This window comes from Megalobrama amblycephala, linkage group LG4, assembly GCF_018812025.1.
Source record: "Megalobrama amblycephala isolate DHTTF-2021 linkage group LG4, ASM1881202v1, whole genome shotgun sequence".
Classification (NCBI taxonomy): Eukaryota; Metazoa; Chordata; class Actinopteri; order Cypriniformes; family Xenocyprididae; genus Megalobrama; species Megalobrama amblycephala.
In genome coordinates, this window is record NC_063047.1 from 41,363,506 (window position 1) to 41,378,332 (window position 14,827).

The following is a 14,827-nucleotide window of genomic DNA, read 5'->3' on the forward strand; positions in this document are numbered from 1 at the left end:
TTCAAAATTGTAGTCCTTTTTTTTGCCTTTCAAAATTGTAGTTCATTCACACAAAGTCACAAACTGTAGAATAAATGCAAAAACAAGAAGAAATTCTAACAATTTAGTGAAAAATTTTATTTGTCAAAGTACAATTGCTCATCTGAATATTGTTTTTCTTATAATTCCTCACCATTAAAACAGCTACATTTAAAACACAATGTAAAAGTTTATGGGCGATACAGAAGTGAGTCAGTGTGTACATATTTATGAAACAGCATGGGAAAAAAATGCACAAAATATTTATTTTTACAATACAAGGCATTATGCATTATGAATGATTTGCAATGAAATCAACCAGCAAATGGGTTGGCATGGATAGTAACATCCTTAATACGGACATCATTGAGAGGACGAAAAGTCTTTTCATTCACAGGGAGTTTCTCTAGTTCATCCAGAGTTTCCAGTCCATCTATAATTCTGTAACAAAGGATGAGCTTGTGTTACAATTCATTACCATTAAAACAATACATATAACAGAATTAAATATACAAACAACTATAAGCTTATGCTTTGACATGATAAATCACAAAAGAATAACTGAAAATAAAACACTAGCAAATGGAGAGGTCATTAACAAAAAAACAAAAACAAACAAACATACTTTCCAAAAACAGTGTACTTCATGTCCAGGTGAGGCTGTTTTGCATATGTGAAGTAGAACTGTGATGCATTTGTGTTTGGTCCGTTATTTGCCATGGCCACCACACCCCGGACATTGTGCTAAAGAAGACAAACATTAAAAGGAGGATTAAGTTTGATAAGACTAGACAGATGTCTAAATTGGCGTTTAAGTCAATCTGGTGCAGGCATTATAAACTTGCTTGCTGGATACTGGGGATATATTACTAATATTTTTTGCACAGACTAGATGATTAATTAAAAAGGTATTTAACAGACTGATGTGATCTCAAATCAGCCCAAACAAACACACCCCTCCCTTCACTGCTCCACCCCAAAATGCTTTTCTAATATTAAAGCACAACTAAGTAACTTTTTTTACCTTCATAAATAGTTTTCTACGTCCTTACGATGGTTAATTGACTTGTAGTGGTGTGTTTGAGGCGTGCACTAACCCCCTCTGGCACGTCTACGCCAGAAAACAGCACTTGCAACTTGAGCTGCACCGACCCGAAACAATCTCGCCTCATGTTCACGTTCACGCAAGAGTGACAAAATGCAGTATGATACTTTAAGTATTTACGACAGTGTGATTCACTGAAGGAAACTGTAGGGGGAGCTTCGCAAATCTTACTGAGTTCTGCTTTAACGTGGGTCGTAAAGCTCTTGCCTGATCATAACCCTTCTTTTCCAGTGATTCTCATGCTCCTCCCCCATCATCAGTGGACACGCCCCCTACTGCTGATTAGCAACAAGTGTGTTGTGGCACTCAGGCCCCGTCCACACAAACACACACATTTTCAAAACTGCACCCTTTTCTTTGTGGTTTGGCCACAAAAACTCCTGCCAGGGTGAAGATTTTTAAAAACTCTGGTTACATCGTTGTCGTGAAGACTGTGAAACCGGAGATTTTAGCCAGTGACAGCAGAGTGTGTGCCGTTATCTCCTTTGTTTGGCGTCAGATTGTGTAACGCTATCTCCTTTGTTTACATGAGGCGAGTCTGTGCAATGAAGGACGTAGTCAAAATATTGCTGCTAATAACTGTGCTAACAGGGCTTATAACATGTACACAGATACATGCACAGTTCTCCCATTGTATTGCGGAACAGAGGCGTCAGAATGCAATACTATGCAGGTCACTGCTTATGACAATTTTTTTTTAATGAACTTTGAATGAATGTCTCATTGTATTGTTCTTGTTCATGGAATAAATAATAATAATAATAATAATAATAATAGTAATAAAATGACAATGTTTTTAGGCTACCAGAACATGTAAAAATCTTTTTTTCAAGGCTTCTGATTGACCAACATGGCTTTTGACAGTGCTTCATAGCGTGTTTTTGCGTTTTCATGTGGACAGATTTTTTAAAACGCGTGCTTATGTGAACGCAAATTTTTTAAACAGAGGAAAAACTGTTTATAAAAATACCCGTGTACGTGTGGACTAGGCCTCAGTCTGAGCCACTTTCAATGGTGTTTTTCAGAAATCTCTTACTGCACCTTTAAAGGTGTCCTATTTTTTGTAATTTTTTCTTTAGTGTGTAATGTTGCTGTTTGAGTATGAAAAAGTTACAAAGCACAAAATCCACTCCAAACGGAATTATTCTCTATATCAGTAAGCACTGTTTCTGAAACACCTCGATTGTAGTCTCAAGTTTTCTCCAGGCAACGTACACATCACAATATTCCTCATTTATATAATTCTCACCCAAGGAATATGCAAAAATAGCCTACTTGAGTTGCATTAATAGTGGCGTGACATTTCCAAAACAACCTCAAAGTTATTGAACATTCACAACACACTGGTACAACCAAACAATTAGAGCACATTATGTTTTTTGGAAGGAGGGGCTTCAGAGACTGGAAACTAGAGCTTTACTGACAGACTAGGAAGAGAGGTGCTAAATTATTCTATAAACTATTCTAGTAGACCTCAAAAACAAAACAAAGAATTTGAAAAAGGCATAATATATAAGTATAATATATAAGTATAATAACACACAGTAATACATACTTTCAGATGTTCACTGAATTCATCTTCAAACTTTCTTCCCCAAATACTCGTCCCTCCTTTGCCTGTGCCTGCAGGAATTTTTTTTTTATAAAAATCAACAATACTAGACTGGAGATTTAAAAAAATAAAAAAAAATTTTTTAAAAAAGATTTTTTTTTTTTTTTTTAAATCTTTTTTTTAAAAAAGATTTAAAAAATCGTTTTTTTCTGTTATATATATATATATATATATATATATATATATATACACAGAAAAAAAAAAAAACGATTTTTTTTTTTTAAATAAACATTAACCAAGCATTTCACACATGTATAAGCTAAAAACCAAAGCGGTGTGACTTGGGTTAAAGGAGAAGATAAATCTAGGATAATTTACCTGTTGGGTCTCCAGTCTGGACCATAAAACCCTTTATGTTTCGGTGAAAAATACATCCACTGTAAAACCCACCAGCGCACAGTGCAATAAAATTCTGGTGGGAAATTAAATGAGAATTAACGCATGAACAAAGGGTCATCGCTTATTCAAGAAACAAAGAATAGTGTCTTACTTCACAGCTTTTCGGGCACTTCTCACAGAACAACTCTATTTTGATATCACCAAGGTCTGTATGCAGAGTGACAGCCTAAGAGATGATGAAAAAGTTCAGCTTATTAATGTAGTAGAGTTAGATAATATTCGAATAATTTAGTTAATCATAACGAATTCAGAATAGGATATAAATAATTATTGCATGTTGCGCGAAGGTAGGCTTCCCACAGATAATAACTAAACTATAATTTGGCCAGAGTATTCTACCACAATGCTAACATAAAGCAGGTAAAGCATTACATGAATATATTCTATATAATATATAAACTAAAATATAAAGGAATATACTTTTTCCTCGTAATTTTCAGCATTCACAGAGATGTAAATAGCAAACTTACCATCTTCTAAAGCACAAGGTTCATATGGACACTACGAGCAAACCGCCTTCTTGGTGTTGGTGTTTCACTATTAAACATCCGATGGAACTAAATGACGCTGAAAACATTGGTTCCCGTTTATCACCCTGGTCCAATAGCGCGCGCACTCGCACAATTTAAAAAACACTTTTTACCAGTCTATCAAAAAATAAGAGTATTTTTTCAAAAACAACAAAGGTAATTTTAAGTAGTAGCTATACAACAGCAGAAAAAAAGATGAAAAAACAAAACCCAGTTATTCATTATAAAATAGTCAGGACAAATACTAAAATGCTTTTAGTTATTTTTTATTGACACACTAAGAAAACTGAGTGTTTATTCACTCTGTATGGCTTGATACATTTTGTAGCATTTACTTTCTATTTTACATCATAGTGGATTTTATAGAATACACAAATTAATCAAATCATCAACCATAAATATATCAAATGGTTACAAACATGTTAACACTGGAAACAGAGCAACAAATAATAGACATCCTCAAATAATAGACATTAAAAAAAGTGTTGATTTTCAAATGTACAAAGTTGAACAGCACTTACCTGAGTAACAAGTTCTGAAATTCTATTAGCTTAGTTTCCAATGTGTATTTATGGAAGAAAAACAAATTCTACAATGTTTTATACTTGAGGTAATATGAGAAAACATGCAACAAGCTATGTTCAATAACCTATCAACAGTAACAAGTTTGTTAACATATCAACAAACTGAATATGGCCATCACAATAACAAGACAAATCAGCTATGTTAATCATACTAGAAGCAAATAAGTGACATGAAATATTAACCTGCATCACACACTCAAAGTTATAATTCAATGTCTCATACTAAAACTGCATTGCACACATACACAAAATTTCACTAAATACTTCTGATTGTCTTCTTAAGGGTGTGATGTCACAATAACATGTCATGAGTACACATAGAACAGGAGAGAACAGTTAGTGCAAAGTTGAGGGTACTAGTCTATTTCAATGTGAATGTTTACATGTCTGTCAAATGATTACAATGGATAAACCACCTTTACAAAGGGCAAACTGCTCATTAGAAATGATTAATTAATAATTCTCAAAGAGTTTCAAAGTGAGCAGACCGGTGAAAATAAGGTGCTGTATTTGTAAGGTATAATGTAGTCAAGGCTTTATCTAACTTTTTAGAAAAAAGTAATACTAACATGCATATGCTTAATACAAAATAAATACATGGATAGTGATACAGACATTAAAGGATTTGTTCACTTTCAAATAAAATTTTCCTGATAATTTACTCACCCCCATGTCATCCAAGATGTCCATGTCCTTCTTTCTTCAGTCGAAAAGAAATTAAGGTTTTTGATGAAAAAATTCCAGGATTATTCTCCTTATAGTGGAGAATCGTATTCTTCAAAAAGCTTACGCTGTATGTCCTACGCCTTCCCTATTCTACTTACGGAAAAAAATGGAACTGGCGCTGCGTTTGTTCCGTAAGTAGAACAGGGAAGGCGTAGGACATACAGCGTAAGCTTTTTGAAGAATAAGAAAGTGCAGTTTTGGTGGAACCACTTGGAAGGTGATCATTTGTTTATATAAAGCATATACATTTACATTTTTTTCCGAAAATGACCGATCGTTTCGCTAGATAAGACCCTTATTCCTCGTCTGGTATCGTTTAAAGCCCTTTGAAGCTGCACTGAAACTGTAATTTTGACCTTCAACCGTTTGGAGGCCATTGAAGTCCACTATAAGGAGAATAATCCTGAAATGTTTTCATCAAAAACCTTAATTTCTTTTCGACTGAAGAAAGAAGGACATGGACATCTTGGATGACATGGGGGTGAATAAATTATCAGGAAAATTTTATATGAAAGTGAACTAATCCTTTAACACTATCTCTTAGTGTACATTTTTATAAAAGTTCTTAGCTTTCATTTGTGCTTCAGTTACTAAATACTGCAAACATCAAAAATCATTTGCTCAGTTAACACATTAAACTTCCAATAAAGACAATGATTTTAAGAATACTGTAGACAATATTAACTTGCTATGTTTTTGGGGTAAAAGAGGTAATGAATATCGAATCATGCATGTTTCTTATGTAACAGAGATGACATCAGTATGTAAAAAAGACTGTACAGCATATTAATGTTCATGGTAATGTACAGGGCATGTATAAACAAACAAACAAACAAACAAAAAAGTTAATTTGTGTCCTTTATGTGTCTAGAATATATTAACCAGTTATTCACGTATTAATGATTTTCAAGTAAAAAAAATATATTAGAGTAGTAAACCCTAATCGGGTTGAATTGGGAGTCTTCAACAGTACACATGGATTTAAGAATAGGTAAAATTAGAGTGATTTCACAGACTTACACAGTAACACTGGTATAAAACACAGTAGAAATGTTTATAATAAAATACTATAAGTGAATAGTGTTTGTGTATATTAAGGCGAAAATGAACAGCACCTTAATCCTGATGTAATATTTGGTCTGCTCACTCCTAAGTGTCAAGGAGCAGAAATGCCACTGCTTTCTATGTTACAATTAAACACGACATGCCTTATTGTGAAATACTGACCTTTTTCCCTTTGTTTTTCAGGAACATTCTGATGAACCCTGAAAAATGTGACAAACATGTATAATTTAATTTTCTATTGCTTGATTTGAATTCCTCTCCTCACACTATCTTCACACAGGCAAGTGCTCCCAGGTTTATGCATCTGCTTCAAGAAGCCTCTTTGTCAGTTCTCCACAGCTGCTCTTTGACCTCGGAAGGTAAAGTGTTGAAAATATTGTCCTCCACAATTAGACCACTCCTCTTCAGCAATCTGCACTCCCCAAGTTCAACAGGAAGGCACTCGAGCCTGTTGCCCCTCAGCTCGAGCTGCGTCAGACTGGTGAGCTCCCCAAACCGAGAGGGTAGAGACTGCAGGCAGTTGTTTCCGAGGTTCAGCGTTCGCAGTTTCTTACACTGAAACAACTCAGGGGGGAGTGCTTCAATCTATGGGGAAAATGAAAGCATAAAGGAGGACAGAGATCAGAAAACAAAGTTGACTGAAAGTACAATCACATCACACTCAGTGTAATTTACAAGAACGTAGGGTGAATTCAGGTTGATTGGAACACTTTTTCAAAGCCATCTCAATGGCAAAAAGTGTCCCAATCACCCTGAATTCACCCTACTACTTAAAGGTGCCCTAGAACTTTTAAAAAAAAAATGTAATATAAGTCTAAGGTGTCCCCTGAATGTGTCTGTGAAGTTTCAGCTCAAAATACCCCATAGATTTTTTTTAATTCATTTTTTTAACTGCCTATTTTGGGGCATCATTATAAATGAGCCGATTCAGGGTGTGTGGCCCTTTAATTCTTGTGCTCCACGCCCACGGAGCTCGTGCTTGCCTTGAACAGTGCATAAACAAGGTTTACACAGCTAATATAACCCTCAAATGGATCTTTACAAAGTGTTCGTCATGCATGCGGCATGTATGCGTCGGATTATATGAGTATTGTATACTGTTAGATTGTTTACATTTGATTCTGAATGAATTTGAGGCTGTGCTCCGTGGCTAACGGCTAATGCTACACTGTTGGAGAGATTTATAAAGAATGGAGTTGTGTTTATGCATTATACAGACTGCAAGTGTTTAATAATGAAAATAGCGAAGGTCTCTCTTCTCCGTGAATACAGTAAGAAACGATGGTAACTTTAACAACATTTAACAGTACATTAGCAACATGCTAACGAAACATTTAGAAAGACAATTTACAAATATCACTAAAAATATCATGATATCATGGATCATGTCAGTTATTATTGCTCCATCTGCCATTTTTCACAATTGTTCTTGCTTGCTTACCTAGTCTGATGATTCACCTGTGCAGATCCAGAAGTTACTGGCTGCCCTTGTCTAATGCCTTTCATAATGTTGGGAACATGGGCTGGCATATGCAAATATTGGGGTGTACACCCCGACTGTTACGTAACAGTCGGTGTTATGTTGAGATTCGCCTGTTCTTCTGAGGTCTTTTAAACAAATGAGATTTATATAAGAAGGAGGAAACAATGGAGTTTGAGACTCACTGTATGTCATTTCCAGGTACTAAACTCTTGTTATTTGACTATGCCAAAATAAATTCAATTTTTCATTCGAGGGCACCTTTAAATTTCAGCATAAAATCAGTAGCACTTTTGCTTCATCCTTGAACCAGTTATGTTATCACAACCCCATTTCCAGAAAAGTTGGGACATTTTGTAAAATACATAAAAAATAAGAATCTGTGATGTTAATTCTCTTAAACCTTTATTTAACTGACAAAAATACAAATAAAAGATTTCCAATATTTTCACTGACCACAAATTTTGATTTTTGATGGCTGCAACACACTCCAAAAAAGTTGGGACAGAGGTTTAATTAAAATGAAAAGATTATAGAATAGTTTTAAAAAAGTCCACAATTAGCAGGTGAATTAGTAATAAGTGAAAGTGATCGTGATTGGGTATAAACAAAAGATCCACCAAAGCCTCTGTCTTTGCAAGCAAAGATGGGTCATGGCTCACCACTTTGTGCCAAATTTCATGAGAGAATTGTCAAACACTTCAAAAATCTTATTTCTTAATGCAAGATTGCAAAGAATTTAGGCCTTTCACCACCTACCATATATAATAAGATTCAGAGGATCTTGAGAAATCTCAGTCTGTGTAGAGCAAGGCAGGAAACCTCTGTTGAATGTGCGTGACCTTCGAGCCCTCAGATAGCATTGCATGAGGAACCATCATGCTACTGTGTTAAATATAGCCACATGGGCTCGGGAGTACTTTGTAAAACCGCTTTCACTCAACAGTCTGCCACTGCATCAATAAGTGCAACTTGAATCTCTGTTACGCAAGGATAAAGCTATACATCTGTTCAATGCAGAGATGCTGCTGAGTTCTTTGGGCCCGAGTTCATCTCAAATGATCCAAAACACAGTGGAAATGTGTGCTGTGGTCAAATGAGCCCATGTTTCAGCTTGTTTTTGGGAAAAACAAACATCGAGTACTCAGTTCCTAAGACGAAAGGGACCATCCAGACTTTCATAAGCGACAGGTGCAAAAGCAAACATCTGTCATGGTATGGAGGTGCATCAGTGCAAATGGTATGGGTGACGCATATGTGTGAAGGTACCACTGAGGTGGAGGAGTATTTTGGGGATCGTACAAAGACATATACTGCCATCAAAATGGCATCTGTTAAGCAAGACAATGCCAGGCCTCATTCTGCATGTGCTACATCAGAGTGGTTTCTCAGACACCACAGAGAGAATATGCATGACTGACCTGCCTGCAGTCCAGATCTGTCTCCTATTGAAAATGTATGGCCTATCATGAAAAGGAGACTCAGACAGTCAACGGACTGTTGAGCAGTTGTCTTGTATCAGGCGAGATTGGGCAAACATTCCACTTCCAAAACTGTTAGTATCCTCAATTCCCAAACAATTAAAAAGTGTAATTAAAAGGAAAGGTGATATGACACAGTGGTAAACATGCCTCTGTTACAACTTTTTTGGAGTGTGTTGCTGCCATCAAAATGAAAATTTGTTTAGATTTACAAAATACAATTTTGTTTGTCAGTGAAATCTTTTCTTTGTACTTTTGTCAGTTAAATACAGGTTCAAGAGAATTAACAAAAACCACAGATTCTTCTTGGTTTTATTGCATTTTACAAAATGTCTCAACTTTCTGGGGTTCTATCTATTGTTATTGGGTAATTATTCTTTTATTGCATATGCCTGCTTTTAATAAAAATAAAACAACAACATCTGCATCAGTGGCAAGTACACAAGCTATGAAGTGGTATTATCATAATAAAAATTAAATTGAAAGCTAAAACAAAATATTTTTGTCAACTTAAATGAAATAAAATAAAATAAAATACATTTTCATGACTCCAAAACTAACCAAAATAAAATAAAAATGGCCACAAATTAATGATCATTTTAGTTTTTGATTCATAGAATTCTGTAAAACTATATACAGCCCTAGAATACTAAAAAATTTTAAACTCTGAAAAGAAATAATCTAAAAGTGCTAATAACAAACTGAAAACTAAACAAAACTGAAAAACTCAAAACTACAATAGTCATGAACTTGACTTACCCTATTGGCAGTTACAGCAAGGTACTGAAGGTTCTGTAGAGTTCCTATTTCTGATGGGATATCAGTGAGATTGTTATGGCTCAGATCAAGAAACCTCAGCTTCCGGCAGAAGAAGAGCTGATGTGGCATTTTCTCGATCTTGTTGCGGTTCAAATACAGGCGCTCCAGGTTGATCAAAGTACCTATCTGGATAGGTATGTACGCAATCTGATTATACCACAACTTTAGACAAACAAGTCGATGAAGATGCTGAAAACTAATGATCTCTTCAATGGTTTTCAGGTTGTTGTCCTTTAGATCAATCTCCTGTAAATTGTGCAGGCTGAAGATGGAATGCGGAATGCGCTCCAGATCGCAGCGGACAAGCTCCAGCTCTGACAGGTTCACCATCTTCTTTAAGCTGTTGAGCACCATCAACTTGGTACCTTCATTGTTGATGGACAGCTTCTGGAGGTGCATTCCAACATCCGTGACCACCTGAGGCAGCTTTGTTAAGTTACTTTTCAGTCTCAAAACCTTTAGCCGCTTCAACTCTCGTAAACCGTCGATGACAATGTAGCGATTGTTATCAGCACTAAGGTTCCCAGTAAGATGCAACTCGCTTAAGTTCTTCAAGCTGTAGATCCACAGAGGAATCTCCTTTATGTCAGTGAACTTGATGTGCAAAGATTTCAGGTTCTCTCTCAGAAATGCAAGTGCTGGAGCCTCTATTTTGGCTGGCGTGTGGTACAACCACATCTCTCTGAGGTTAGTAAGCTGGGCGATGATTGGTGGGATGGTGACATCAGGAATGAGCTCAAGCTTCAGAACCTCCAACTCCACCAAGTCAAAGACTGTATCTGGAATCCCACTAAGCATGAACAGGTGGAGCTCCAACTTCTCTTGGGAGTTTTTGGTGATCCTCTGCCGAAGCTTTTCCAAAGTCCATTCGTTGTTAAGGTTCAGCTGGCGAAGTTTGTTCTCGCTGACCTCTGAGAGGAACACCGCAAATCGCTTGGAATAGAGGGGGTCGTACTGGTCAATCATATGCAGCATGAAGGCGAAGTCGTTTTTCACGTCTGGAATATCGCTGTAGCTGCTCTCCTCTCGGATAGACTCAAACGAGTACTTTTTGAGGGAACGTCGAAGCATCCAGCTGAGGGTGTATACGCAGATCATGCCATACACAATAACTAGACTAATGTAGAAGCAGGCTAAAATCTTGAAGAGAGTGGCCAAGGGATGGGCACAGTTGTACATGCGATAACCAGTGAGACTCTCGATGTCCACATTGCAGTCGACGCTGAACTGAATATTGTGTACATAGTAGCCAGTATAGCAAATAATAAGAATAAACTTAACAACTTTGATGATAGTCTGTCGGATGTAGAGTCGGTAGACTATATCGCCTTCTTCAACATGAATTCGAAACTTCTTCACCTTCTCAAACAATGCCTTAGCTTGTTCACCTTCCTTTTTATCCAGCACACCAGTATCAGAGTGGTCCACGATTCCATGTTCAATACGAGATCTGGTTGTGGACAGCATGGGAACACTCGCTTCAACGTCTTCGCTAACGTACGAAGCCTTCTTATCGAAGGAGCCATTCATTTTCACCAGAGCTTTAGGGTCGCTTTCCTCCACGACAGTTTCAGACAGAGCTCGTGTGGTCCACGGCGAGTCAAAACATTTCAGGAGGATAGACACAAAATGTTCCAATTTAGAGCTTGTCCAAGGGAACTTGAACCAGAAGTTGCTGCAAGCCAGAAAGATGAGTGTATGCAGTAGCACCAAATATGGGAAATACTTAGCAAACCAGTGCAGCTTGTTTTCATAGCACACAGCGTCGACATAGTTGTATTGGTGCCGATCAAGGTCATACTGGATTCCTTGAGGTTCAAGGGTCAAGGGCACAGAAAACGTAGAATTGAAATACTTCCTACATGTCTTGTTAACTACCCATTTGCAGGGCAGGCAGATCATCTTGTCCTGTGTGACCTGAAGCGTGCCCCCAAATACTGCAATCATCAGCATTACGACGGATAAATAGTCTGTGAACACGTCCCACCATGGCTTTAGGATGCGATACGTAGGTTGCGTGTCCACAAAGTAGCGCAGCTCAGTTATGGGGATCATCATTTACCTGAAATAAAAATATTGGCATGGTCATACAACATCTATACTTACAAATTATGACTTGATTGTCAATGCTATGCACAAGCAGATATTTAAAATTGCCCCATTATTACAAACTAACTCTATATCATCTCCCAACATAAACATCTGAAACATATTTTACCAAAGTCGAGGACGGCTGTCTTCTCCGGCTGTTACACAAGGAGACTCCGCCAAAAGAATGCTCTGGCTTTCTTGTCATCTATTATTAGCCATTTCCGATAATAACACAGAAGAATTGTCTCCTCTGGCTTTGGAGAGTCCGTGACCCCAGGGTTCAAATCCTGTTTGTCTAAGGCAGGGCAGTGTCTGAAGCAGTGTCTCCTCAGTTGGATCTCACCTAATACTCCACATGTCCAGTCAGGAACTGGCACTCATCACAGTCCTTTATGTCAGGATGGGACACAGATCCTGTCGTGATAAAACAGCATACAATACAATGACCAATATGACAACTATGCATTTTCTGAGAGCCATTTCAAAGCAGTTTTAATCTTAGTTTTTCCCTGAGGGAAAAAATATGTTGAAAACTTATTTCCTCTTCATTTACTTGAAGCATTTGTTTTAAATGGCAAAACTGACTAGTGATTATATAAGTCACAAATTAAAAGGGTAGCTGAGACATCCTAAAAACGGAAAAATTATGATAGATATTAACTTAAAGAAAAGAATGACATGATATAGATGTTGCTCCACAAATAAGGGAATAGACAACTGGATTAAACCAGTTCATTTCTGAATCCTCTCAGCTAGATATGGCGAGTCTCTCACAGGTTACCGTCAAAATATTGTTTATGCACTCAAAACAATAATAAACAGGCCCGTGTACCGTTATGTGTGATTATGATGAGAGTCGCCGCTCAGCACATGAATGACTGCATGTCGTAATATTAGTTTGCTGCTTGTCTTTGTATTAAAGGGCAGAGTGTCTTTGTTTTACTCGTCGAGGGAAACTGATCGGCATTTGACAGGATCGTGTACTCACCCAGCTGTGTGCTGCCACCTCTGCTCCATGTGCCTGTTCTCGGACTGATGAGCTCAGAAAGCCAGAAAGGAAAGTGGCTGAACCAAGACAAACAGCGCAAATTGCAATCTCAGCTGCAGGGATCAAATGTATTTTTCATAATCAGTTCATTACACTAGAGGGCAGTGCGTTCTGAGTTTTGGATTTTGTCTTTAGCTTCACTTTACGTCTCATTATCGCCACTCACTGGATTGGAGCTGGAATCACAACATGTAATGTTAAAATTGTATCTAAGCATTCTTGCTACCTCCTTCATACCATTTTATTGTCAAATCTTTTATATATTTTTAATACTTTTATCATTTGCAATGCATTATTATTGTCTTGTGTGTAGCTCCTATCACTATCGTTTTTTTGTCTAAACGTAGATGAAACATCAAATTATTTGCTATATACAGTTATATTTTTTCATTACAATAATAATTTCAGCATGTTTATTTGTCATATTGCAATGATATTGTTAATATTTTGTCATTATTTCCTTTTCACGACGATGAATATGGCACTAAATAGTTAGACAATCCTTTACTATGTATTAGTGATGAGCAAATGTTCATTCATAAGGCAAGGTGCCTTCAAAACCAGTTCTAAAATGTAATGTACTTAAGTCTGCTATATTCACTTCAGAAAAAAACAGAGAACATCTTATTTTATTATTTAATTTTCTTATGTAATAATAATATTTTCTTAATAATAAATGTATGTTTAATTCTATAGTATATCAAATCCATGGTTGTATGAGGAATTTATATATATATAATTTATTTATTTATTTTGTAAAATGCAATAAAATCAAGAATCTGTGATTTGTTAATTCTCTTTAACCTTTATTCAACTGACAAAAGTACAAAGAAGAGATTTCCAGTGTTTTCACTGACCAACATAATTGTATTTTGCAAATATAAACAAATTTTGATTTTGATGGCTGTAACACACTCTAAAAAGTAGGGACTGATCCAGGACCAGAATTTTCAGACCTCAAGTCAGTACATCACAACTACAATCTACACTCAGATCAGCAGTAAGCAGAGCACCAAAACCTTCATCAAAATAAGTGAAAGGCAAAGGCAGAATTCTGTGTCACCGTTTACATTTCCCACAGCAGGAGGCTTAAACAAAGACCACTTCATCCAGAAAGGCTGCAGGTTATGTCAACAAAGCTCCAAACTCTGCTCGACTCATCTGTTGAATGGGCTGCTAGTGCACTTACATGTCACCATAAAATCTACAATTCTTATTTTTTAATGGAATATTGCAGTATTTATAGTAAATTATTTATTTGTGCACATCATCAATATAATATTTAGTCAAAAAAACTTCCCCTACCTCTTGCAACAACATCTCTTTTCTTCTCTGATGACATGTTTATTGGTGTGAGGGCGGGGCAACCTGTCACTCACATGAGATTGCAACAATCCAATCAAATTCCTATGGACAAAATGTCACGCCCTTCATTTTTTCATTGTTGATATGTAAACACTTTAGGTTGACTGAAATCGCATCAGTCCGACTTTAGCATAGTTAAACCAAACCTAGAGAATGCTATTGTAGTTCGTACAACATGTTATTCACAACTGGCTTTCTGCGTTTTGCGCATGCTCTGAAAGACAGCAGTGACACATGAAAATATTTGATTAGAGCGTGTTAAAGGTGCTAAAGAGGATGTTTTGTTTTATACATTTTTGCAATATTACTTGAAACTGTCTTTACTAACTGATAAAAGACTATTTATTAGGTGCACTGAAAGTAATAATATTAATATACATCATCTATGCATGAGGTAGGGCCTTAAAAACATCAGCCAATCGTTTACGCGATCATCGCGTAAACGATTGGCCCTCTGGCTTGTCAATCACTGCCGTGATGTTCCTTGTGAGAGACGTGCGTTGA

The 14,827-nt window shown here is 36.6% G+C and overlaps 2 protein-coding genes across 2 annotated transcripts; both read right to left on the reverse strand.

Annotated features, from left to right (window-relative positions):
* Positions 1–93: 93 nt before the first annotated feature.
* On the reverse strand, positions 94–3,736 carry ppil3 (peptidylprolyl isomerase (cyclophilin)-like 3). The gene is made up of 6 exons (XM_048189385.1): positions 3,605–3,736; positions 3,226–3,300; positions 3,054–3,147; positions 2,679–2,746; positions 644–762; positions 94–459 (listed from the first exon to the last, which is right to left on the reverse strand). Exons 1-6 carry the CDS (start codon positions 3,605–3,607, stop codon positions 333–335), a joined length of 486 nt encoding a protein of 161 aa, XP_048045342.1. The 5' UTR covers positions 3,608–3,736; the 3' UTR covers positions 94–332.
* A 1,683-nt stretch (positions 3,737–5,419) lies between these two features.
* lrrc8ab (leucine rich repeat containing 8 VRAC subunit Ab) lies at positions 5,420–13,142 on the reverse strand. The gene is made up of 4 exons (XM_048189386.1): positions 12,899–13,142; positions 12,038–12,324; positions 9,760–11,881; positions 5,420–6,624 (listed from the first exon to the last, which is right to left on the reverse strand). Exons 3-4 carry the CDS (start codon positions 11,875–11,877, stop codon positions 6,349–6,351), a joined length of 2,394 nt encoding a protein of 797 aa, XP_048045343.1. The 5' UTR covers positions 11,878–11,881; positions 12,038–12,324; positions 12,899–13,142; the 3' UTR covers positions 5,420–6,348.
* Between the last annotated feature and the right edge of the window lie 1,685 nt (positions 13,143–14,827).